The sequence below is a fragment of the Suricata suricatta genome, chromosome 4 (genome assembly GCF_006229205.1).
Source record: "Suricata suricatta isolate VVHF042 chromosome 4, meerkat_22Aug2017_6uvM2_HiC, whole genome shotgun sequence".
NCBI lineage: Eukaryota > Metazoa > Chordata > Mammalia > Carnivora > Herpestidae > Suricata > Suricata suricatta.
Window position 1 is genome coordinate 89,651,878 of NC_043703.1, and position 25,395 is coordinate 89,677,272.

The 25,395-nt window shown below is 52.0% G+C and overlaps 2 protein-coding genes and 1 long non-coding RNA gene across 6 annotated transcripts in view; 2 read left to right on the forward strand and 1 right to left on the reverse strand.

Annotated features, from left to right (window-relative positions):
- Positions 1 to 159: 159 nt before the first annotated feature.
- On the forward strand, positions 160 to 9,964 carry SEMA4C (semaphorin 4C). Of its 2 annotated transcripts, none has more exons than XM_029937219.1 (15): positions 160 to 331; positions 2,390 to 2,538; positions 4,001 to 4,149; positions 4,503 to 4,565; positions 4,726 to 4,824; positions 4,919 to 5,015; positions 5,131 to 5,247; positions 5,366 to 5,517; positions 5,601 to 5,776; positions 6,099 to 6,243; positions 6,334 to 6,556; positions 6,691 to 6,803; positions 7,758 to 7,915; positions 8,005 to 8,072; positions 8,198 to 9,964. In XM_029937219.1, exons 2-15 carry the CDS (start codon positions 2,430 to 2,432, stop codon positions 9,025 to 9,027), a joined length of 2,499 nt encoding a protein of 832 aa, XP_029793079.1. In that variant the 5' UTR covers positions 160 to 331; positions 2,390 to 2,429; the 3' UTR covers positions 9,028 to 9,964. The 2 variants fall into 2 exon arrangements, with proteins under 2 accessions (XP_029793079.1, XP_029793081.1); XM_029937221.1 differs by having other exon boundaries at positions 2,393 to 2,538.
- LOC115289750 lies at positions 7,278 to 12,127 on the reverse strand. Of its 2 annotated transcripts, XR_003907786.1 has the most exons (5): positions 12,112 to 12,127; positions 11,926 to 12,018; positions 11,428 to 11,613; positions 8,449 to 8,604; positions 7,278 to 8,056 (listed from the first exon to the last, which is right to left on the reverse strand). It is a non-coding gene; the product is annotated as an uncharacterized LOC115289750 (long non-coding RNA). The 2 variants fall into 2 exon arrangements; XR_003907785.1 differs by lacking the exon at positions 12,112 to 12,127 and having other exon boundaries at positions 11,926 to 12,098.
- Positions 11,392 to 25,395, forward strand: part of ANKRD39 (ankyrin repeat domain 39) — a 16,352-nt gene continuing 2,348 nt past the window's right edge. The window contains exons 1-4 of one of the 2 annotated variants that reach the window (XR_003907784.1): positions 11,392 to 11,537; positions 16,434 to 16,537; positions 16,936 to 17,139; positions 23,627 to 23,861. Coding sequence is in view for 1 of the 2 variants with exons in the window: in XM_029937223.1 (XP_029793083.1) it covers positions 11,438 to 11,537; positions 16,434 to 16,537; positions 16,936 to 17,139; positions 23,627 to 23,770 (552 nt within the window). In the remaining variant the exon portion in view is untranslated. Of the gene's footprint in view, positions 11,538 to 16,433; positions 16,538 to 16,935; positions 17,140 to 23,626; positions 24,595 to 25,395 lie in introns of those variants that run through there. The other variant, XM_029937223.1, reaches the window with a different exon arrangement.

A 25,395-nucleotide genomic window follows, 5' to 3' on the forward strand; every position in this document is an offset into this window, starting at 1 on the left:
GGGTCGCGGCGGGTCGCAGCTCCCTCCAGGGCCGGCCTTCGCGTCCCGCCCCCGGCCTCCGCTCGACTCCCCCCCCCCGCGCCTGACGTCAGGGGGGAGGGGGCGGAGAGCGGCCGCAGCGCTGGAGAAAGAGCCGGCGCCCTGCGCGGTGGCGCGGGGAGCCCGAACCCAGGGGCGCCAAGCGAAGCCGGGACCGAGGGGCGGTGGCAGAGGGGACAGCGGAGGAGGGCGGGCGGGCGCGCGCAGGCGGGCGGTGGCGCGCGGTAGGGGCGGACCGTGATCCTAGCCGAACGCGAGGGCGGCGCCCAGGGATTCAAGCCGCGAAGAAGAGGTGAGTGAGGCCAGGGTAGCGCGGGGCGGGAGCGCCAGGGCTCCGAGGCCGTCGCTTTGTCCCCCTCGTCGGTCAGGGGCCGCCGCACGCGTGAGGGACAGAGTCTTGGGGCTCTGGAAGGGGTAGCAGCGGGGACAGCTGTCCGTCCGAGATCCTTCCTGCGCCCCCCGCGGACTGCCTGGCGGGGGCTCGCGAGGCAGTGCCCGCAGCTATAGCGTCCGGAGTCGCGAACTGATCAGGGGGAGCGGGACTGAGGGGAGCAGGAGTCCCCCTTGCTGTCGGGTCGGTGGCCAGGATCCTCTCCAGGGCCCTGAACTGCCCCCTGCTCCTCCACCCCCGACGGAAAGTTTGGGGCGGGCTTGGACTGAGGCCGATGTTGTGGGATCGGATTTCCCTGCTGCGGCCCCCCGCCCGCCCGCCCGCTCCGCTGGGGAGGCGGGTTGTCCTGGAAAGCCAAGCTCCCCATCCGACCCGGGCCGCACAGTTCCCGGTAGGAGCGCTCACCCTGCAGCCGCGGAAGCGCTGTTCGTGCCACCAGTGCTCCGGGTGGGCGAGGGTGGGGGAGCGCACTGCTTGGGCCCCGCACTCCTCCAGCCCCCACCCAGCCGGCTGCCCCTGCTAACGCGCCCTGGAAGGAGCTGGGGGTGGAGGCACCACTGTGCTGGCGGATTCAACGAGCGCGCCGCAGGGTCTGCCCCCGGCCTAGGGTGAGGGGCAGAGGGAAGGCTGGCGGTGTGTTGGGGTGGACAGAGAAGGGAGGGGTGAACGTATCCCCAGGCCCCCAGCCCTTCCAGTGCTGGGATACTGGGCCGACAGGGGGCGTCCGCAGGCCGGGCTCGCCACGCTCCCAACGCCGCCGCTTTGTTTGCATTCAAATCCCGGGAGCTGGGGGAGGGGAGAACCCGGGAAGGGGGGCAGGGGGTGGCAGTGGTGGTGATCAAGGACGAGGTCTTGGCGGTACCCTTTGTTTTGGGGTGAGCAGGTCCCAGCTTCTGTGCCTCTGTAACTGGCATCGGAGGGCTGGGGCAGTGGAAATTAATACAGATGGCTTTCCCAGGCTGGGGTCCTGGGGGCGCAATCCCTGAGTTGGGAAGGTTCGTCAGACCCTGAGGGAGCGCAGCAGGCGCCGGTCCTGCACCGGGCGTCCCTCGCGGTCGGAGAGGAACCCCTCTCGCGCTCCCCCACGCGCCCCTTACCTACCCCCGCCCCCGCCTGAGAGCGTCGCGGGGAGATCCCTAATTAGACTGGAGCCGGCTCTGTTGTCCCGCCGCCCGTCAGCCCGGGGGCTAGTGTCTCCTAGGAGGCTGTGCGAGGAACAGGATGAGGCCCGGGTCATTTCCACGCCCATCCCACCCACTTCCTGCCTCCCTTCTTGGGCAACAAAGGGGCCTCTGGAAGCTGGGCCCCTTCGGCTCCCGGCCCCACTTCAGCCGTGCTGATGGGGAACCAGTGTTTGGGGCTCTGCCTGGCTATTGTCTGCGCCCGGGGGCGGGGAAAGGCAGGGGCCGGGACCCCGGTACGCCTGCTGCATCAAGTCCCCCCCTCCCTTTGAGGGGCTTCTGCCACCACCCACCCACCGTATGCCCCTTCACCCTGCCAAGGGGTTTGCGTGCCAGAAGTAGATCTTGGGGCTGGCTGGAGCCCCAGTGGGGGCAGGTCCTGCTTCCAGAGGTTATTTTAAGAAATCCTCAAATCTGTCAGGCCTGAGTGTGGGGGAGGGGGCCCCCTTTTATTTTCTCAAACAACTTCCTGTTGAGAGGGAGTGGGTGAGGGCCTAGAGGCCAGAGAAGGTTTCTTGGAGTGTCCACTCCTCCAGCTGACTCAGCTCCTCTCCTCCCCTTTGGGGGACCCCAGCTTCTTCAGCTTGTGGGGGCTGGGGCCAGGTGTGGGAGGAGACTAGGTCTTTGCTCCAAGGACTGGGCAACTGGGGGAATCCAGGGGTTCCTGGGGAGGCCTGATCAGGTCATCTGTCCTGTCAGTGCCTCCCGCATGGACTTGTGCGGCCCCCTTCCGGTCTGTTTTCTCTGGCTGTGGTTCTGACCCTTTCTTTTCCCCCAGCAGGGCAGCTGGCCTGGAGCTTAGAGCCGGGGCATTTGCCATGGCCCCACACTGGGCTGTCTGGCTGCTGGCAGTGGGGCTGTGGGGCCTGGGCATTGGGGCTGAGGTGTGGTGGAACCTGGTGCCCCGGAAGACGGTATCTTCTGGGGGTGAGTGCCTAAAATCCTGAAGACCAATGTGGGGAGGGAAGGCCAGGAGGGACTACTGGGGAAAAAGCAGTTGCTTCTAGATCATGCCAGCTTTATTCTATTATTAGGCTCAAAGCCCACCGATGTATCTGACACAGCTTTCTAAGAAATGTGAGGGAATGACCCCAGGGACCCAGAACTGTTGTCCTGGGCTATCCCTCCTTCAAATAGTTATGTTCTGTTATGCAAGGAGGAGAGACCATTCTCTATCACTCTTCCATGCCTTACTTCTGGAACTACTGCTTGTACAGAGAGCCCACAGAGACAAAACTGAGACAGGATAAGCATAAAGCAAACAGTGTCACCCCCTCTCCCTTCGTCTTTCTAGCTCTCTGCCCCCAGGAGCCCCCTTATCAACCCTAATAGACCCCCTCTGCTGCCCTAACACTTATGGCCTCTTGTGGCCTAGATGTGTTTATGCATGTGCTCATATGGGGGCCAGCAGACTTGACAGTCCTTTGTGCACACTCACCTCTAGTAAGAGGTGATGTCAGGTGTTTGTATCATCAGTGTGCTCTGGGGACCTGGGATGAGCTCACCTCCCACAGGCTCCACTTGGGTGCTAATGAAGCCCTCCCTTGCCAGCCTGTGTCTGGCTCAGAAGACTAAGGCTGGTTTAGGGGGACCCTGAGGACAGGTCAGCAGCTATTTTGGGGGTTGATGTAGGAATCCTGTGACTACGTCAGTGTTGTAGTACTTGGCACGGTGAATGACAACAAGGCTTCCCAGCCCTGAGGCTTCAGTGCCATCTCTGGTCCCCAGCTCCTGGGTTCCCCTGACCACCCTGGTCTGGCCTCCTAGCCCCAACTCCATCTTTCTGTCATCCCTGCTTGTCCCAGCAGCCAGCTGCGCTCGTGTCTCTGGCAGCCTGGATTTGGGTCCTGCTGGAGTGAAGAGTTTTCCAAAGGCAAGGAGTGATTACAACTTCTGTACCTACTGCTTTCCTGGATCAGGGGCCAGGGCCTGGCCAGATCCTGATGTGGGCAGCAGGCAGTAAAAACGGAAGCAGTAGCAGAGGATGCTGGGAGGGGGAAGAGCTCAGCTCTGCAGCCAGAGGTGCTACTGACCCTGAGAGTGAGGGCCATCAGTCTGATGGCTTCCTCTGGCCGGAAGCTGTGGCGGAGATATCCTTCCTTCCTCCTCGCCAGCCCAGATTTGCCTCCTCCCAGGCTGGGAAAGGCCAAGGAGGCTTGGTTGGAGCTGTCAGAGCCAAAGGTCTATTAGAGAAGGCCCTTTACTGCCAGTCAGGGTGCTTGGCTGGCATCTGTTTATGGGGTGCTGGGTGTAATGTGGGAACAGGGGCAATTAGGCCCAGTAGACCACTGTATAGAGGAAGGCTAATTCTAGGGGAAGGGGGATGCCTGGAATCCCAGGAAGGCCTGCCCATTCACCACCCTGTTCACTGCCCGCTTTGTCCCTGCAGAGTTGGCCACGGTAGTGCGGCGGTTCTCCCAAACGGGCATCCAGGACTTCCTGACATTGACCTTGACTGAGCAGACAGGGCTTCTATACGTGGGGGCCCGAGAAGCCCTGTTTGCCTTCAGTGTGGAGGCTCTGGAGCTGCAGGGAGCGGTGAGAGGCAGGGGCTGGGGGGAGTGGGAGGCACACAGGTACCATAAGAGTGGCAGGGCCCAAAGGGGTTTTGCTTGATCAAGCTGTCCCTTCAACCCTGCCACCCCCACCCTGTTTTCCCCTGTGGAAATCTTGCCTAGTCTCCAGGTCCACCCTCCAGGCAGAGGGGGCATACCGCTTTCTCTTGCCTGCAGTTTTGGGGTGGGTTGGGGCTTCTGTCCTCTGTTAAACTCCCAAAGAGTGGGAACTGTGTACCCTCACTTGGTGTCCCCATGGGGCTGCCATGGGCCAAGCTTGGGGCACACATGCTCACTGTGTACTTGGGTTATTGATGTGCTCCCTCCTCTTCTTAGATCTCATGGGAGACTCCAGCTGAGAAGAAGGCCGAGTGTATCCAGAAAGGGAAGAGTAACGAGGTAGGTGCTCAGGGTTCCGCCGGGAGAGCCAGAGCCCCCGGTACTGGCCAGGCCTTGCGGCACATGCTGACTCCCCCCACCGCCATGCTCTCCCTTGGTCCCAGACCTGTTCTCTGTACTTGCATCCTCATACTTTAACTGGATGCCTTTCTCTCCCCAGACGGAGTGTTTCAACTTCATCCGCTTCCTGCAGCCCTATAACATGTCCCACCTGTACGTCTGTGGTACCTATGCCTTCCAGCCCAAGTGCGCCTACATCGTGAGTGCTGTTTTCTCCCCTCAGTGCCCCTCCTTGCCCTTCTGGACTCCCTCCCAGGCACCTCTGCATCTCATCGTCTCTTCCCTACCCCTAGGACATGCTTACCTTCACTTTGGAGCGTGGAGAGTTTGAGGATGGGAAGGGGAAATGTCCCTATGACCCGGCTAAGGGCCACACTGCTCTCCTTGTGGGTGAGTGGCTGTCCCTGCTGCAGGCAGGGGGAGTCCCCCAGAACTTGTTCTCACTTTGGGGCTGTGTGGCCTGAATATGTCTTCATGTCACCTCTGGTCTACCTGTTTCCCATAGATGGTGAGCTGTACTCGGCCACGCTCAACAACTTCCTAGGTACAGAGCCTGTTATCCTGCGCAACATGGGGCCTCACCACCCTATGAAGACAGAATACCTGGCCTTCTGGCTCAACGGTGAGCCCAGAGGAGCTGGCGTGGGGACAGGGACAGGGGGGAGGGAGCCACGGGGCGGGAAGCCCTGTGAGGGCCCCAGGACCTCCCTCCCCCGCTAACCCTCCTCTCTTTCCTGTAGAACCTCATTTTGTAGGCTCTGCCTACATACCGGAGAGCGTGGGCAGCTTCACAGGGGATGATGACAAGGTCTACTTCTTCTTCAGTGAGCGGGCAGTGGAATATGACTGCTACGTGGAACAGGTGGTGGCTCGGGTAGCCCGAGTCTGCAAGGTACGGAGTCCTGCAGTGGTGAGCTCTGGGAGCCCTGCCGGCTTGGCAGAACTGACTAGCAGTGTCCCCTTGCCATCTGCCAGGGTGACATGGGGGGCGCACGGACCCTGCAGAGGAAGTGGACCACATTCCTGAAGGCCAGGCTGGTGTGCTCTGCCCCCGACTGGCAGCTCTACTTCAACCAACTGCAGGCCCTGCACACCCTGCAGGACGCCTCTTGGCACAATACCACCTTCTTTGGGGTTTTTCGTGCACGATGGTGAGTTGGCCAGGAATCCTAGGGAGTGGGGAGGAGGAACTTTGTGGGTTAGGGATCGTTAATGGGCGCAGGCTTCTAGGTGAAGTCCAAGTGGCCAGGTGACTGGAATCCAAGGATGATGTTGGGCATCTGTCCCTTATTAAAGCTTGCTTGGGGGAGATGCACAGTGCCCTGCCCCCAGTGGTGTGTGTGTTAGAGCTGATGTTAACATTGCACATGCCCATGACTGCTTTGTGCTGGGCCCTGCCTTCCCAGTACTTGCCATGAGCTGGGGTAAAGTGGGCACCGCGCCTGACTTGGGGTCTCTCTTTTGCCCTCACAGGGGCGATGTGGACCTGTCAGCAGTCTGCGAGTACCAATTGGAAGAGATCCAGAGGGTTTTTGAGGGTCCCTACAAGGAGTACCGTGAGCAAGCCCAGAAGTGGGGCCGCTATACTGACCCAGTACCCACCCCACGGCCTGGCTCGGTGAGTCCTCCTGGGCAGGGATGGCTCCTACCCTCAGCCGTGGTACCATTCCCACTTGCTGACAGCTCTTCCCCTTTCACCCCTCCCCAGTGTATCAACAACTGGCACCGACGCCATGGCTATACCAGTTCTCTGGAGCTGCCTGATAACACACTCAACTTCATTAAGAAGCACCCCCTCATGGAGGAGCAAGTAGGGCCTCGGTGGGGCCGGCCCTTGCTTGTGAAGAAGAACACCAACTTTACCCACCTGGTGGCTGACCGGGTTACAGGGCTTGATGGAGCCACTTATACAGTGCTCTTCATTGGCACAGGTAGGCACGTGAGTATATGGGCATGACGGCTGGAGGCTGGGTAAAGGCCTGTGTCTCTTGGGCAAGGAGATCTGGAGATGCCCAAGGGGCCCCATACCCTCTCATTTATGCCTGTCCTCCCCCAACCCCCACAGGAGACGGCTGGCTGCTTAAGGCTGTGAGCCTGGGGCCCTGGGTCCACCTGATCGAGGAGCTACAGGTGTTTGACCAGGAGCCTGTGGAAAGCTTGGTCCTATCCCGGAGCAAGGTAGTAATCAGGCCCCTCCCACCTGTCCCTACATCTTCCCTGGTCCTTTGCTTGGCCAGTAGAGGGGTGGGGAGGCACTCAGTGCACCTCGCTTAGCTTGGGCGAGTTCCAGGAAAGAGTGCTAACGGAATCTGTGCTCCACAGGCGTTATATATAGCCAGGTCCCCGTGGAGCTGTGTTCCCAGCATTAGGCCTTGGCAGCTGCTCTCTGCGCTTCCTTCAGACCCCTCGAGGTTGTGCTGTGCCTCTGCTACATACAGTCTCTTCTCTGATGGTGCTACTGCTGGCTGGGCCTCTTGGGCTGCGTTTGCTCACGATGCCCTCATGATGCCAGCTTTCCTACTGGCCACCAGTTGCCCTCCAGTCCCTACCTGTTCACTGTTTCCCCAAAGTGCTACCCTCCCTTCTGGCCAGTTTGTGACATCCCTGAACTTTCATGTTCTCACCTTGGACCAACTATCTTGGCTCACATTGTTCCCTAAAACATGGAGTCATGGCAGAAGGAAAGTCTGTAGTTGAAGACACACATGGATTGGCAGTCACCATTCAAACAGAGGAAAACACATGCTCTGCTCGTGCTATTGGGAGGGCTGATGGGCCTAGCAGAAAACACACTTCCTGCACTATTTATATTGTACTGGAGTGTGTGTGTGTGTGTGTGTGTGTGTGTGTGTCTGTCTGTCTGTCTGTCTGTCTGTGTGATTATATTCCTCAGCCTCATGGTTCTGCTGTTCCTGTCTAAGAAGGTCATATCTATAAAGTGCTTAGGATTGTGTCCGGCTCATAATAAGCCCACTGTGCATTCTTTGGTCCTTCGATTTCTCTCCTCAGACTTTAGTACTGCCCTCTTCCTGCTTTGGCTCCTTTTGCCATTTGCTCCCATGTAGCAGTCTGAGCTGCCGTCGGGGCACGTCCTGGCCTGGCTCACCGTCTTGTGCCCTCCTTCTCTTGCAGAAGCTTCTCTTTGGAGGCTCCCGCTCTCAGCTAGTTCAGCTGCCCCTGGCCGACTGCATGAAGTACCGCTCCTGCGCAGACTGCGTCCTCGCCCGGGACCCCTACTGTGCCTGGAGCGTTAACACCAGCCGCTGCGTGACCGCGAGTGGTCACTCTGGGTGAGTGGGTCTCTGCACGTGCTGGGACCAGGGGTGAAGGGCGGCGTGGTTGGAGTCAGGATGCCCATAGAGCCTGCTTCTTCAACCAGGTCCTTGCTGATCCAGCACGTGACGGTCTCAGACACCTCAGGCATTTGTAACCTCCGTGGAAAGAAAGGTGAGTTGTCTTTTTTGTCCCTCTCCCAGTAGGACGGGCCCTGGGCCAGAGCTGGAATGTCTGCATCTCCCCCTGGCCCTGGGTTTCCTGTGCTAACTCTGCTTTCTCTTTCTCTACTGCTGCAGTCAGGCTCACACCCAAAAACATCACCGTGGTGGCAGGCACAGACCTGGTGCTGCCCTGCCGTCTCTCTTCCAACTTGGCCCATGCCCGTTGGACCTTTGGGGGCCGGGACCTGCCTGCAGAACAGCCTGGCTCCTTCCTCTATGATGCCCGCCTACAGGCCCTGGTCGTGATGGCTGCCCAGCCCCGCCATGCTGGGGCCTACCACTGCTTTTCAGAGGAGCAGGGGGCGCGGCTGGCTGCCGAAGGCTACCTGGTGGCTGTGGTGGCAGGCCCAACGGTGACCCTGGAGGCGCGGGCACCCCTGGAAAACCTGGGGCTGGTGTGGCTGGCTGTGGTGGCCCTGGGGGCCGTGTGCCTGGTGCTGCTGCTTCTGGTTTTGTCCTTGCGCCGGCGGCTGCGGGAGGAACTGGAGAAAGGTGCCAAGGCGGCAGAGAGGACCCTGGTGTACCCTCTGGAGCTGCCCAAGGAGCCCACCAGCCCCCCCTTCAGGCCTGGCCCCGAGACTGACGAGAAACTCTGGGATCCTGTTGGTTACTACTACTCGGACGGCTCCCTCAAGATTGTGCCTGGACATGCGCGCTGCCAGCCCGGGGGCGGGCCCCCTTCCCCACCCCCGGGCATCCCCGGCCAGCCGCTGCCTTCTCCGACCCGGCTTCACCTGGGGGGCGGGCGGAACTCAAATGCCAACGGCTATGTCCGCCTCCAGCTGGGAGGGGAGGACCACGGTGGGCTCGGGCACCCGCTGCCAGAGCTCGCTGATGAACTGCGGCGCAAGCTGCAGCAGCGCCAGCCGCTGCCGGACTCCAATCCCGAGGAGTCCTCAGTATGAGGGCCCCCCACCGCCTCGCAGGGGCGGCGTGGGAGGCACAGCTCCTCCTTTTGCACAGGCACCAGCTACCTCAGGGACATGGCGCGGGCACCTGCTTGGCCTGGGACACACCCTGCCCAGCACCCGTCCAGCCATGAGGACCTGCTCTGCTCAGCACGGGCACTGCCACTTGGTGTGGCTCACCAGGGCACCAGCCTCGCAGAAGGCCTCTTCCTCCTCTCTGTGAGGGGCTGTGAATCACGGACACATGGGACCCCAGCAGCCAAAATTTTTCAAGGCAGACGTCGGAGATGTGGGTGTGTTTGTATCTATGTGTATGTGTATGTGGGTGTGTGCATGTGCGTATGTGTGTGTGTGACACAGTCTTTAATTTTCTGTGTGTGTGCCTGTATGCGTGTGTGTGACAGTCTTCCTTTTTCTGTCAAGTCTTCCCTTGGCCTGGGGGTCCTCCTGGTGAGTCATTGGAGCTATGAAGGGGAAGGGGTTGTATCACTTTGCCTCTCCTACCCCCACCTGTCCCCAGCGTGGGGCAGCGATGTATATATGGGGGTGGGCTGGGCAGGGTGCTGTGCCCCTTTTGGGGGGGGTCCAGGGCTCTGGGGTGGGCCTGGTCCTGCTCCTAGGGCTGTGAATGTTTTCAGGGTGGGGGGAGGGAGATGGATTCTCCTGTGTGTTTGGGGCAAGGGTGGGAGGGGCCTCCCACTTGGCCCTGGGGTTCAGTGGTATTTTATACATGTCCTCCCTTACCTGGCTGGGCAAGGTTGTGTGGGGGGAGGGGGAGGGAGGAGAGAGGGTGGGCATGCTGTGGATATTGCATATCCTCTCCCAGCCCTAGGAGGAGGGCTCCTAACAGTGTAACTTATTGTGTCCCCGCGTATTTATTTGTTGTAAATATTTGAGTATTTTTATATTGACAAATAAAATCGAGAAAACGATAGTACTGTGAAAGGATTAAGACATTTGGGCGAAAACATTCTGGGCTGGACTAGCCTCCCCTCCCCATGGTTCTGGGGCAGCTGCTCCTAATGTTGTCCCTGTCTGCTTGCCTGTGCCCCTCTCCAGTCAGGGAATAGCCCAGACTCCAGTGTTTTCCCACAATGGTAGCTGTGGGGCTGGGAATCAGGCCAAGGCCATAGCCTCTTGAGAGCCAGCTTTGAATTCTGGCCAAAGGGAGAAGTTAGGGCACAGGGAGGCAGGGAGGGTGGGGAGCAGCCTGGCTTCCCAGAATTCTGGGAAGGGGAAGTGGGAGTGAGGGGCAAAAGGAGGGGAACTTCCTAGAAAGAGCTTAAGGTTGTATGTATGGACTGGCTTGTGTGAGAATGAGGCTCTGAACCGGCTTAGGGGAGGAAAGGCTACTCCCTCCATCCTACCTACCCCCCAGGAATGTTAGTCCTGGATGCCTCAGCTATGTGGCGCATGGAACTTCCCCACTACCACCCAGTGTGCACCAAGCCGCCATCCTATCCAAGTAGTGGTACAGGGAGGGCCCAGATATTTGTAAGAGCAAGACCCAGCCTGGATTCTAGAATTTATGCCCACAGAGACTGTCGGAGTGAAAAGTCCTCCCCACACGACTGCTCTGGAGGGCCTGCGGTGGCTGAACCGAGCCCGCCGCTGCTGCCCTGGAGGTCCTGTAGGGGTCCTGCAGGAAATGGCTGTGATCTGGAGACTTCTGGGTACGCTAAGATTCCCGCATGGTCTATAAACATCTGCCCTGAGAATGCTGATAAATTAAGATTAACTCAGTAAACAAGGTTCTCACTGTGGAATTGGAGGCTCGGCACAACCCAAGGCCCGTCCCTGTCCTGGGGCTTATAAGTTGGTGGCATATAAGTTGTGACCCCCGCCTCCCATGGGGTTTTCAAGAAATGGGAAGGAGGCTCCTGAGGAAGGAGTGGGGAAGGTGAGGAAGGAGTGGGGAAGCGAGGTCACTGGGCCTTGAGGGGGTGTGGAAAAACAAGGCGGAGGGCCTTGGGGCGTGACGGGCGACTCCCTCCCCTGAGGAAACTGGTGGGACACTGAGACCCTGGAGGGCCAAGCTCTGACAAGCGGGCCCCAGCAGCCCGCCACGTCCCCAACACTCTATGAGGGAGGCCGTTGGCCCTGGCGCTATCCGCCTGGAGCCGGGGACAAGGGAATCGAGCGCGGCGGCCTCTGCACTCCGCTTAGCTTGGGACGCCCTCGCGCGGCCTCCTGGGGACCCCGGCGGTCCGCCACAAGCCCCGCCCCGCCGCTTCCATTGGTTCCCGAGCTAAAAGCCCAGCTGGCTCGGCCTCGGAGGAAAGCCTCCGTCGCGGAGCGGGCGGATTCCAGAGCTAGAAAGGCCTCGACTGCTTCCGCCCCGCCCACCCGCCGCAGCCGCGCATGCGCACAACAGTCGGGGTGGGGGGGTGTACGTACCAAGGCCAGCATGGCGGCGCCGCCGCCTTGTACCGATGCCCTGTGCTGCTCTCGTCCGGGTGTGGCGTTCGGCGTGCAGCAGACGCTGGAGGAGATGGACTTCGACAGGGGTGAGGCTCCTGGCTGTCTCCAGGTCGCGGGACAAGGACATGGCCGAGAAGGGAGACCTCGAGGGCTGCACCGGGCCTGGTGGGAGTCCGAGGTGGGGGGGCGGTGGGTTTCCAGCCCCCGCGTCAGTGAGATCCCGCCAGGCACTGGTCGGGGGCTCGGCCACTAGAAACTTCGTCTCGCGTGCAGGTTGGAAAACTGAGGAACTGGTTTCGGTAACCATCCCAAGTGGTGGGGCGGAGTCCCTTTCCCCAGCTGGTGCGTCCCCTGGAGACCCGGGCCCTCTCGGGTGTGTCTGGGGGGCCGGGCCACCGAATCGGCAGATCGGGGCACTGCAGCTACCCGGAGGGCTGGAGTTTCAGAGGGGGCTGCGTTTCGAAGGGAACTAACCTTCTGACCTCAGGTGTGAGCCCAGGCGTGTCGGGTCCTATTGGCTTTAGATATGGGACACATGGCCCTCAACGCAGGTGATGTTGTCCCTGCCTTTGGGGCCCAGAGAAGTAACTTTTATCCCAGACTGTAAGGAGATTATATCGCCAGTAAGGAACAGAGTAAAGCTGAAAAACAACTCCTCACTTCTTGGGAAGCTGTGTATTATCTCTCTGTGCAGAGGCAGCTTATGCGGTAGTAACATTGTCATCAATTGTTGGGTAGATGCCACTGCTTTACACACATTCTGATCTAACTTACTACTAAGTGATTGTTGCACCAGCTTACTTCCCTTCGCTTCTGCCACCCTCTGGGCTACTGAAGCAATTCACTCCAGGGCCTTCCTGCTTCCACTCTTGCCCTCCTGTAGTGTTTTCTTCTCTCCCTAGAGGCCAGAGTAACCTTTTCAAGGTATTAAATCAGATAATTTCATTGCTCCTAGAATAAATTCAGATTCTCTTCATGGCCTACAGAACTGTAGGGTCTAATCCCTGTCTGTTCTACTTCTCTGTTCCCATTGTATTTCTCATCCTTTTCTTTCCCCAGTCACTGCGCTTCAGCACACTGGGCTCGATTTTGGTTTCTCAGACATGCAAGATCTCTTTCTGACTCAAGGCCATTTGTACTTGATGTCCCAGCTCCTTGGAATGAACTTCCTGCAACGTCAGGCTAGCCAGTGGTTTTCTTTCTGGCCACCTCAGAGAGATCCACCCTGAACACCCCATTCTAGTAGTTCTCAAGTGAGGTCAGTCCTGATCCCAGATGGTCTTTGGCAATGTCAGGAGACAATTTCAGGTTAGAACTGGGAGGGTGCTGCAGGCATCTTGTAGGTAGAGACCAGGGATGCTGGTCTATGTCCTTCAATGCATAGGACGGTTCCTCATAGCAAAGAATTATCTGGCCTAAAATGCCAATGGTGCTGCTTTTGAGAAAGAAACCTCGCCCTGTCCAGAGTAGGGCCCCTTCCCCTCCAAGTTACTCTTATTTATTATCTTGCTTTCATTAAGGCAGTTTTCACAGCCTGACATTACTTTGTTTACTTAATTATTCATTTCCCACACATGGGAAAGATCCTGATCCGTTTTCTTATGTGGATTTTTTTTCTTCATATCTACTCTCTAGGTTCATTTCCCCTTTTCCTGAAGTATGTCCTTTGAAGTTTTTTCAGTGAATATGCTTCTCCAACACTCATTCATATTTTCTCTCTCTCTCTCTCTCTCTCTCGACTAGTATAAAATTCCAGGTTGACAATTATTTTTTTAAGCCCTCAAACCTTTGGAAAGTCTGTTAAGAATTTTGCTGATAATCTGATTGTTACTCTTCAATGACATTTTTTTTCTTTTTGATAACCTAAATATTCTCTTTATTCTTGATGTTTGGTCATTTCACGATGTTAGATTTATTTGATCGGTTTTCCTTGGGATTTAATGTGGTTTTTGTCTGAGAACTCATGGTTGCCTTTACCTGAGAATAATTCTCTCTTTTTATTTATGTTTAGTTATTTTTTTGAGAGAGAGAGACAGTGTGAGTGGGGTAAGGGCAGACACACTCTCTCTCCCTTCCTCTCTCCCTCTCTCCCTCCCTTCCTCTCTCCCTCTCTCCCTCCCTTCCTCTCTCCCTCTCTCCCTCCCTTCCTCTCTCCCTCTCTCCCTCCCTTCCTCTCTCCCTTTATCCCTCCCTTCCTCTCTCCCTCTCTCTCCAAAGCAGGCTCCAGGCTCTAGGCTCTGAGCTGTCAGCACAGAGCCTGAGGCTCAAACTCACAAACCGTGAGATCATGACCTGAGCTGAAATCAGATGCTTAACCAACTGAGCCACCCAGGTGCCCCTACTTCAGAATAATTCTTAGACTCTTCAGACATTTCCTCTCTCCCATTCTGTCCAGTTTTTCTCTCTCTCTAAACTCCTATTAGATACATGTTGGTACAGTCTGTCTTCTATGTTTCTTTACCTCTCTTTAATATTTTTGTCTTTATCATTCTGCATTCTGGGTGATTTCCAAGTCACTCATTCTCTTTCCAACTGGGTCTGCAGTTCTCTCCAACCATCTGTTGTTGTTCTTGTTTTGTTTCAGTGATTCTATTTTTTAATTTACTGACTTTTTTTTTTAAGTAATCTCTACACCCAACGCAGGGCTCAGACTCATGACCCCAAGATCAAGAGTCACATGTTTAACCAGCTGAGCCAGCCAGGTGCCCCTGACTTTTGTTTTAGATCTCCTATTCTTCCCACCACCCCTCCATGTTCTGTTGATTTGTGGATTCTATTCCTTCATCTCTGTGAACATGTTTTTTTTTTTTAATGTTTTTATTTATTTTTCAGAGAGAGAGAGAGACAGCGTGAGCAGGGGAGGGTCAGAGAGAAGGAGTCACAAGATCTGAAGCAGGCTCCAGGCTCTGAGCTGTCAGCACAAATCCTGATACAGGGCTCGAACCCACAAACCATGAGATCATGACCTGAGCCAAAGTCGGACGCTTAACCGACTGAGCCACCCAGACGCCCCTCTGTGAACATATTAAATGTTGTTTTATTTTTTATTTAAAAAATCTTTTTTAATATTTTTTTTAGTTTGAGAGAGAGAGTGAACACAAGTGAGTGAGGGGCAGAGAGAAGGAGACAGGCTCAGAAACAGGCTCTGCACTGTCCGTGCATAGCCCAATGTGGGATTCAAAACATGTGAACCATGGGATCATGACCTGAGCCGAAGTCAGATGCTCAACTTACTGAGCCACCCAGGCGCCCCTAAATGTTGTTTTAAAGTCTTTTAGATTGTGTTATTATGGCTAATTTTTAAAGCATGCATTTTTTCCATTGGTTGTATTTACTGACTGTCTCACATGCTTCTTCCTTTACAACTTCTATTTTTGAGCTCACAAGGTGGGTGGGGGAGGTCCTCTTTTGTAAGAGATTATCCACATACCTTTGTTGGCATCTGGTGGTGTTCTTAGAAGACTTTTTTTTTAAGTTGCTTCTGTGCCGCCCTTACACCACTCAGTTTTGTGGGTCCACGTTTATGACAGATCCAGATTATGACATATTCTTAGCTTGGGGGTTCTGCTCCCTAAGGGGTATAAATAAATGTAGATCCCACATCTCCAAGTAGCTTGATTTTTTTTTTTTAGGTTTCTTCTGCCTGTGCTGTCTTCTAACACCTACTGAAATGGTGCCTCTTCTCATTTCAAGTTTGTATTCAGATCTCATCTTCTCAGAGATGCCAGCCCTGACCACCACCCATATCCCTTCTCTGTTTTATCTCTCTTCATAGCTCTTCTTAGTACCACCTGACTTATTTCATTTTTTTTCCCAGTCTGTCTCATAATTAGAATATAACCTTCATAAGGCCAAAATTGCAGGGTGGGGGGAAGCACTGGAGATGGCTGATCCCTAGTGCCCAGAAGAGAGCCAGATACATAGTAAGTGTTTGGTAAATACTTGCGGAATGAGTGAAGTGCCTGTGCCCAGCAGCCTGCTTCCTGCTGCTATTCAGAACAAGAGAGTAGAGGTTTTGCAGTCCCAGTTCAACCATGATGTGGTACTTCCTGCCCCCTCAGCCTTGCTCTATCTATTCCCTGCCATGCGCGTGGCCTGCAGCCTTTGACTTGTTCCAGCCAGAGCCTCTAAAATGTGTGTCCAGGGACTGGGTGGCTCAGTCAGTTAAGCATCCGGCTCAGGTCATGATCTTGTGGTTTGGGGGTTCGAGCCCCCCATCAGGCTCTGTGCTGACAATTCAGAGCCAGAAGCCTGCTTTGGATTCTCTGTCCATCTCTCTTTCTCTCTCTCTCTGCCCCTCCCCTCCTCACATTCTTTTTCAAAAATAAACATTAAAAAAAATTTTTTAAATGATGTATATCCAGTTACAAGGACTTTTGGGATTCTGCAGACTCAGTACCTGCTCACCACTTTGGCTGTGGTTTTCACCTTGTTCTGGCAACTGGCAATGTCCTTCTCTTGCTTTTAAACTTGCCTGTGTATCCAAATATTTTAAACATGACCTTATTCAACATTTGCGTGTTTGAAGTGGTTTGAAGAAGGGATTTCTTTGCCCGATTCTGTCCTGATTAGACAGAGCCCCTTGTCTATCTTTTCTTTTTAATGTTTATTTATTTTTGAGAGACAGAGAGCAAGTGGGGGAGGGACAGAGAGAAAGGGAGACACTGAATCTGAAGCAGGTTCCAGGCTCAGCTGTCAGCACAGAGCCCGACATGGGGCTCGAACCCATGAACCGTGAGATCACGACATGAGCCGAAGTTGAATACTTAACTCACAGCCACCCAGCCACCCCAGCCCCTTTTCTGTCTTGTCCACAGCTGCGTCACCACCTCCTAGGACAGCCCTTGGCATAGAGGAGATCTCAGTTACTATCTCTTGAAATCCCCCATTTTATAGATGAGAAAATGGAGGTCAAGAGAAAGGAAGCACTAAAAGTCTCCAGTCATTCAGCGTTGTCCAGCACTTTGGTTGTCTTTCCACAGGAATCTGGTCAGCAGCCCTAAATGGAGACCTGGGTCGAGTGAAATATTTAATCCAGAAGGCTACAGACCCTAGCCAGCCTGACTCGGCTGGCTACACGGCGCTGGTGAGCTGCGGGGCACACAGGGCCAGAGGAGGGAGGAGCTTTCTCTTGGGATCCTGCTCCCTGCAGGGAGGGGGGTGTTGCCTTGAGTCCCGCCCTTTCCTCTCTCCTAGTACATTTTGTTTTAAGCATCAGGTGAGCCTGTTTTTGTTTTTTTTTTTAATTAGTGTTAAAGTGCTTTACATCAGTAATTTCATTTTCCTAACACCCCCATGAGGTAGGAATAATTATTATCCCCATTTGCCTGTTGGGCACGCTGATGCTAGAAATGAAGACACGTGCCCAGGTTGTACAACTGATGGAGAGGGTCCCCTTGCTCCAGAGCCCGTGCTCGCACCCCTCCACCACTCCCGGCGCCTGCCTGGGCTCTGCTGTCTGACCCCGGTCTCTGTTCCCTGCAGCACTACGCCAGCCGCAATGGGCACTATGCCGTGTGCCAGTTCCTGCTGGAAAGTGGGGCTAAGTGTGATGCCCAAACCCACGGGGGTGCCACTGCCCTGCACCGGGCCAGCTACTGTGGGCACACTGACATTGCTCGGCTCCTGCTGTCTCATGGGTCCGACCCCAGGTTGGTAGATGGCGATGGCATGACCAGTCTGCATAAGGTATGTCCCTTCCCCCTTTCAGAAACCTGGTTTGTGTCATTATAAAGCTTCTGTTCGCTTTAGAAAACATGGGGAAAGCTGAAAAGCCAAAAATAGAAAATGCAAACCACTTGTAATGTCCGTGCTTACAGTCATCACTTCAGGATTCATGTAGAACTTTCCAGCATTTTTCCCGTGCATGTAAATTAGAATTAAACATCTGGCATTTTTTTTTCTTGCCTTTAGTGACGTGCCATTAATGCTTTTCCATGAAGTTACTTTTCTAAAACTCACACCTACTCTAGGGGCGGCTCCTGGCTGGCTCAGTCAGTAGAGCATATGACTCTTGATCTTGGAGTTGTGAGTTTGTGCTTACATTGGGTATAGAGATTACTTAAAAATCTTAAAAAAAAAAAAAAGTCGAGTGAAGCTTACACCTACTCTTGCCTGTCCCTGTAGCCCACTTTCCATACTGTGGTCAGAGTGATCACGTAAACCTCTGACCAGAAATACCTACACATGGTGAAGAGTTCGAAGAGTACAAAACCACGCAGCAGGAGAAGGATTCCCTTCCACTCTGATGCCTTGTCCCTCAAGGCATCACTGTTACTGATTTCTTATGCATCTTTGAGAAGTGGTTTATGCATGTTTATGGCATATGGGCTTACATTAATCTCTCGCCTCCACTTGGTTTTCTCCCAGAGTGATGGTTTTCAAATTAGTTTTCATAATAAGCTTAAGGCATTTAAGTTAATTCTGATCATGCCATACTTTAGAGGCCTTCAAGGCCTTAGGGTTTAAGCCTCTGCCTGCCTCTCCGGTTTATCTTTTCTTTTCTTTTCTCTCTCCCTTCAACACACACAGTAAAGAATATTTTGGCTCCGTCAGTTGAGCACTTGGACTTAGGACTCTTGGTTTCATCTCAGGTCATGATCTCATGGGTCATGAGCTTGAGCCCTGTGTTAGGCTCTGCATGGAGCCAGCTTGGGATTCTCTGTCTCCCTCTCTCTCTGCCTCTCCCTGCTCTCGTCCACACACGTTTTTGTATAAAAGAATATTTTTGAATTGTTGCCTGTGAAACACAATTCTGGATGTGAAATTTTATTTTATTATTTTTTAAATGTTTGTTTATTTTTGAGAGAGAGTGAGCAGGGGAGGGGCAGAGAGAGGGGGACAGAGGATTTGAAGCGGGCTCTGGACGGTCATCACAGAGCCCGGCGCAAGGCTTGAATTCATGAACTGTGAGATCATGACCTGAGCCAGAGTCAGACACTCAACTGACAGAGCCATCCAGGTGCCCCTAGATGTGAAGTTTTAAATAGAAAAATTTAGGTATTTGCACGACTTACCATCAGAACCTGTGGCAGACACTTTTTGCTGTCCACCAAAAATTTGTGCTCCCTCTTCATATTAGAGATGTGTCTCTCAAAAGCGGCTCTGCAGTCCCTTTCGGATGACTTTCTGTTCCCTCTAGCGTGTAGTGTGACGTGTTCTCAGCAGTTGGAACACAAGTCACACCGTTGAGCTTTCTGTCTAGGAGGCGGTGTTCCTCCTCCACACTCTCCTCTGCCGCCCCAGACAGTGACAGAGATACCTAGGGGTCAGCAGGACCACAGCCAGCAGCTTGGACTCCAGAAGCGTGAGAGGCCAGGAAGGGGCTTGCTCAGATAGCGTGGCCTTGAAATGTTAGGTCAGCAGGGATAGGGTTCTTATGTTCATTTATTTTTACATCTGACTATCGAATAATACATGTTGTTACTATTTTTTTTAATGTTTATTTATTTTTGAGAGTTTTGAGAGACAGCACGAGCAGGGGAGGGACATAGAGAGAGGGAGACACAGAATCTGAAGCAGACTCCTGGCTCCAAGCTGTCAGCACAGAGCCCGATATGGAGTTTGAACTCACAAACCTTTGATGTCATGAACTGAGCCCAAGTCAGACGCTTCACTGACTGAGCCACCCAGGAGCCCCAATACATGTTACTTTTTTTTTTAAATATAGGAGCAGGCATAACACTTTGATAGAGACACTAGTAAATACATTTTTTTAAAAATTTGTAGCAGGTTTAAAAAAATTTTTTAATGTTTATTTTTGAGAGAGAGACTGAGAGAGACAGAGTATGAGCTGGGGACGAGCAGAGAGAAAGGGAGACACAGAATCTGATGCAGGCTCCAGGCTCTCAGTACAGAGCCCAGTGCGGGGCTTGAACTCACAAACCACAAGATCATGACCTGAGCCAAAGTCAGACACTTAACCACTGAGCCACCCAGGTACCCATTTTTTTTTTTATACTACATGATACCTCTTATACGAGCAATAGGCATACCTCAGAGATATGCAGAACACTATAATAAGGCAAGTCAAATGAATTTTTCGGCTTCTCAGTGTATATAAAAGTTATGTTATTATTTAGTATATTTATTATGTCAAAAAAAAATGCAGGTACCTTAATTTAAAAATACTTTATTGTGGGGCACCTGAGTGGCTCAGTTGGTTAAGCTCCTGACTTTGGCTCAGGGCATGATCTCATGGTTTGTGGGTTTGAGCCCTGTGTCGGGCTCTGTGCTGACAGCTCAGGGCCTGGAGCCTGCTTCAGATTCTGTGTCTCCCGCTCTCTCCGTCCTTCCCCTGCTCATGTTCTCTCTCCCAATAAATAAATGTTAAAAACAACAACAAACTTTATTGCTAAAGAATGCTAGCCTTCATCTACCTTTCAGCAAGTTGTAATCTTTTTACTGGTAGAGGGCTTTACCTTGATGTAAATACCTGCTCAGAGTATCAGGGTGGTCATGGTACCAGCTGCTGCAGCACTGAGCACGTTCTTAAATTAAGACGACAAGGGGGGCGCCTGGGTGGCTCAGTCAGTTAAGCCTCTGACTTCGGCTCAGGTCAGATCTCACGTTCGTGGGTTCGAGCCCCACGTCAGGCTCTGTGCTGACAGCTAGCTCAGAGCCTGGAGCCTGCTTCCTGTTCTGTGTCTCCTTCTCTCTCTGCCCCTCCCCCTCTCATGCTCAGTCTCTCTATCAAAAATAAATAAAAACATTTTTTAAAAAAGTCTTTAAAAAAAATAATAAAATTAAGACAACAAGGAAGTTTGCCACATTGATCGATTCTTCCTTTCACTTGAGCAGGGTTGTTAACTGGCTCAATTCCAGTATCGTGTTTCAGAGAATAGGGAGGTGCGGGGAAGAGACAGAACCAGTCGGTGTAGCAGTCAGAACACACACATTTATTGATCAAGTTCAGTATCTTATAGGGGTGTGGTTCATGTCATTCCCAAATAGTTATAGTAGTAACATCAGAGATCAGTGATCACAGATCAGCATTACAAATACAGTAGTAATGAAAAACCTTGGAAATTTCAGGAAGTACGAAAATATAACAGAGACACAAAGTGGCCAAATGCTATTGGAAAAATGGCACCAGTAGACCTGCTCGGTGCAGTGTTGCCACAGACCTTCAGTTTATAAAAAAAACCCAGTACCTGCATAGCTCAGTAAAGCAAAGTGCAGCAAAACAAGGTGTGCCTACATACAAAATAGTCAAACCTAGAAGCAGAGAGTAGAATGGTGGCTGTCAGGGGCAGTGGGGGGTGGGGGGGAGTTGCTGTTTAACTGGCATAGTTTCACATAGGCAAGTTCTGCGGATCCACACTGTGCCTGTAGATGGCTGTACTGTGTGGTACATTTTACATTTGTTGAGAAAGGCGGGGTGCCTGGCTGTCCCAGTCACTAGAGCATGTGACTTTTGATCTCAGGGTTTTGAGTTCAAGCCCCACATTGGGCATGGCCTGCTTAAAAGGGGGGGGGGAGCTATCATTTAACAATTAAAAAAAGAACAATTACTGGGGCTCCTGGGTGGTTTAGTTAAGCATCTGACTCTTTGATTTCAGCTCAGGTCTCATGATTCATGAGATTTAGCCCCATGTGGGGCTTTGCACTGAGAGCACAGAGCCTGCTGGGGATTCCCTCTCTCCCTCTGACCCTCTCCCACTTGTGTAGGTGCATGCTCTCTTTCTCACTCTGACAAGTAAATGTGGGGAAAAAAAGAGCAGTTACCAAAATAATTAATTTGCTAAGGTTGATCTCAGGGTGCCTTGCTGGTTCAGTCAGAAGAACATGTGACTCTTGATCTTGGAGTTGTGGGCGTGAGCCCCATATTGGGTATAGGGATTACTTAAAAATCACAAATTAAGAAGGTAGGTCTCACGTGAGGTGTTATTACCACAATAAAAAAATTGGTGTGGAGGGGTGCTATTTCAAGGACCAAAAATTTTTAAGAAACCAGATGTGAGCATTTCATTGTCCAAGGATTTTCAGATACATTACACTTGTATGCACTTCAAGGGAAGATGTCAACCTTTCTTCCAGTTTTTGTTTAAGTTTATTTATTTATTTAAGTAATCTCTACACCCAGCATGAGGCTCGAACTCACCACCCCAAGATCAAGCGTTGCATGCTCAGGGCACCTGAGTGGCTCAGTTGGTTCAGCATCTGACTTCAGCTCAGGTCATGATCTCACAGTTCATGGGTGTGAGCCCCACTTCAGAATCTGTGTCTCCCTCTCTCTCTCTCATGCTCTGCTCATCTGCTCATCCCCTGCTCATGCTCTGTGTCTCTCTCTCAAAAATAAACAAACATTAAAAAAATTTTTTTTAGAAGAGTTGCATGCCATCCAGGTGCCCCTGTCTTGAGCTCCCATCCCCTTGTCTCTTACAGTGATGCCCATTCTTTTTCTTTTTTTTTAATGTTTATTTATTTGACAGAGAGTGCATTCAGAGTAGGGGAGGGGCAGAGAGAGAGAGGAGAGAGAATCCTAAACAGGCTGCATGATCAGTGTGGAGCCCAACATGGCGCTGGATCTCACAGACCATGAAATCATGACGTGAGCTGAAATCAAGTCGAAGGCTTAACCAACTGAGCCACTCAGTCACCTCTCAGGCCTGTTTCTCGACCCTATTATGGTGACACTCCAAGGCCTTACATATCCCCTTTTGGATGCCTCTCCTCTCCTGGTTTTCATCTGGCTTGTTTCTGTCTTTCCCTCAGGATCTCAGCTTCTACATCACACCCTTAGAGAGCCTTCCTGTCCCTTAGAGGGGGTAGCTCACACAACTGTATGTGTGAAGCACCCTGCACTTGACTTTCCCTAACTTTTCTCCTTGAAATTCCTTTGAATTCTGTCTCTCTCCCTAGAGATAGCTAAGATTTGATCTTGTTTACTGTTGTAGCCCCAGCTCTTGATCTAGATGCCCAATGAATATGTGCTGAGCAAACAAGTGGATGTTGTTTTCTTTTTTTTTTTTTTAATTTTAAGATCCTTGCCAGATGGAGAGGCAAATTGCTTATTTCTTAATGGTCTAAACTGGTGTTGCTCAGACATCTGTTAGAACTCTTGCGGAGGGTTTGTGCAGGCAGGACACTGCCACAGGTACTGCTGGCTGCTGGCGGCACCCACAGCGGGAGGCCTTTTCAGCGCCTATCCTGCCCTTTTCTCTCATTCAGGGGATGCACATGTGTGAGGAGTCAGAATTGTTTTTTCTTTTTCAAAAAATAAGCTATTTGAAAACTTTGGTACTTTTTTTGAAAAAATTCTTTGGAATGCATCTTACAACTGCACACAACATACCACTGCCTGAATTGAGGAAATGAAATTGAGAACCTTGGGTCTGTACTTATCAAGGGGACTTGCTAAATTAAGATCTGGGTTCAAATTGCAGACAGTATTTACTGCTAATGTTAATTTTGACACCTCTCAGAAGCCCCTGTGGTGTGTCAGTCTGTTGGGAGGAGCAGGGGATTGAGTGTACAACACAGCTAAGAATTGAGACTCGTCAGTCAGATGGACCTTGTTTAGAGTCCTTAGGCTGCCACACTAGCTCTTGTGACAAGTCACAAACTTGTATAAGCCTCAGTTTCTTCATCTGTAAAATGGGAATGATGATAGTTCCTACCTTTAATGGTTATTGTGAATGTTAAGTAAGCTAACCTATGTAAGTCACCTTACCTCTCTTTTCTGGAAGAGTTAAATTAAAAATTGACATCCACATTGGGATCATTTGTTTCAAAGGAAGAGGAGAAAGCTGGGAACCTGAGCCCATTTTTCTCTGCTCATCTGAAAGTTCCCAGAGGGCAGAGGCTGTGTCTGATATATCTTGTGTCCATGGTGCCCAGCGCCCTGTAGATGATCTGAACATTTGTAAAAGACACTTAGATCTAAGGTTCTATATTTGCTTTTAATGTGCAGGCCTAGACAGAGAAGAATGGCCACTGAGCAAAGGACACAAGAAAGAAAAACTCCAGCTAACTGCCAGAAGCACTAGAGAATTCCACCAGTCTTCATGCAAACTGTTGGGATTTGGTAGGAATTAGAGGGAATCTACTCAAACAGCTAATGTCTTCCTTTTCACAAGATCTTTTTTAGGACCAAGAGATTCCCAGAAGTGGATCAACAAAGGGCAGGGCCCAATGAGGGAATGGCTCTTAATTCAGGTCTCTCTCTCCACAGGCTGCTGAGAAGGGCCATATGGACATTTGCTCCCTCCTGTTGCAACACAGCCCAGCCCTGAAGGCCGTCCGGGATCGGAAGGCACGACTGGCATGTGACCTGCTGCCCTGTGACAGTGACCTATGGGACCTCCTGGCCAGCTGAACTGCCACCCTTCTGTTGTCTGAGGCTGCCGTGCAAGGGTACACAGACTCGTCCTCCCAGCCCCTGCCTTGGTCAGCATCCATGCTGCAAGGTGGGAAACTGAGGCCTGAAGAGTGTCTGGCCACTGTGGAAGTGAGGGAGTAGATTTGGTGGGGCTGCAAGTGCTTAAGCCCGGACAGATGATCATATTCTAAATTAGTTCGTGTGGAAACATCTATCCCTTTGAAAAAAATAAAGTTGTATCCTTACCTCATCCCATGCACAAAAATAAATTTTAAGTAAAGATCTAAGTATAAAAACAGAACTATGTAAGTATTAGAAACCACAGAATATATAACAAATCAAAAGCCGCTTTCTAGCTGAGTGCCCTTTGGAAAAGTCACTTCGCCCATCTGTCACTGCTTCCTCCCTCATCTATAAGGGAGGATTATAATAGGGCCTCACGGGCCTTGCCGGAGTTCAGTGAGTGCCTCTATGGAGAGCACCCGAGAGTGTGCTGGGCACGCTGCAAGCAGCGTGTTAGCGTGCCCGCTCCCCAGCTTGCACTCACAAGCTGATAGATTAAAAGTGTTCTTGCTTTATTTTGCATTGCTGATCATCAGTGAAGTTGACCACCTGTTTTCTCTGAACTTCCTCTCCATGGCTATCACCTATTTAAAGATTTTCGTCCTTTTATTGATTCATAGGAATATTCTGGATATTAATCCTGTGGGTGTTTTTTCTTTCTTAGCATCACTTTGTTGGTATCTGCTCATGGAAATTGGTACACCCACTGTAGACAGCAGTTTGACAATATCTATTAAAATTTAAGTGAATAGAACCAATAACTTGATTTCTCTGTAGCTACTTGAGAAATATCCATATGTACAAAGATGTCTACTTACAGAGACATATACAGAGTTGTGCATTGGAGCATGTGGTGTAATTAAAAACAAAAAGGAAGGCAGAAGGGAGGGAAACAAGCGAAGTGCTCCTGGTTAGGGCAGTGATTAAATTCTGCGCATGTCATCAGGCAGAGTGTGCAGTGTAGGCTAATGTGGAAAGCATGCCAAGTTGTGATCACAGTGTGATGCCTCGTAAAAACTGGCTCTAAAATCATGGCTGTACATCCACAAAACCTAGAAGGAACAAGTCGGGAGGGTATGTGTAACACCGGTACCCATGGTGCTCCCTGGGCTGCTGTGGCAAGAGTGGCTCATCAGGTGCATCTTGAGTTTTGTTATCTTTGGGTTTTTTACAAGGAGTAATTTTTTGGTAAGAGTTCATACCAGTTTATTTCATGTGGAAGAAACCAGTTTCACTGGTGAGAGTCTGAGTCTGTGACAGGCAGTTGAGTCCAGAGCCAATGTCTGTCTTGTTTTACTTACCATAACTCTAGTCTAGGTCATTCTCCCTCGCATTCTCAAAGGCAAGAAATTACCTTAGACAAAACTAGTGATGCATAAATACCAAGTTTCTTTATAAACCTCCAGGTTCCCTAAGTCTCAAAACTTGGATGTATTTACCAAGGAGCCAGCTGTGGGTGGAGCCATTCCCAGCCCTTTGGGGCCTTGGGCTGTCCTTGACCTGTAGTTTGTCCCTCTCGTTCAAGTCATCTCTACTCATGTAGCTCCAATTCTGGAATC

Bases quoted from the DNA above. Each gene is read 5' to 3' on its own strand.
- SEMA4C (XM_029937219.1), top strand. From the start codon at position 2,430: ATGGCCCCACACTGGGCTGTCTGGCTGCTGGCAGTGGGGCTGTGGGGC. The intron at 4,825-4,918 runs GTGAGTGCTGTT...CCCTACCCCTAG, and splicing joins AGCCCAAGTGCGCCTACATC to GACATGCTTACCTTCACTTT. The intron at 5,248-5,365 runs GTGAGCCCAGAG...TCTTTCCTGTAG, and splicing joins CCTGGCCTTCTGGCTCAACG to AACCTCATTTTGTAGGCTCT.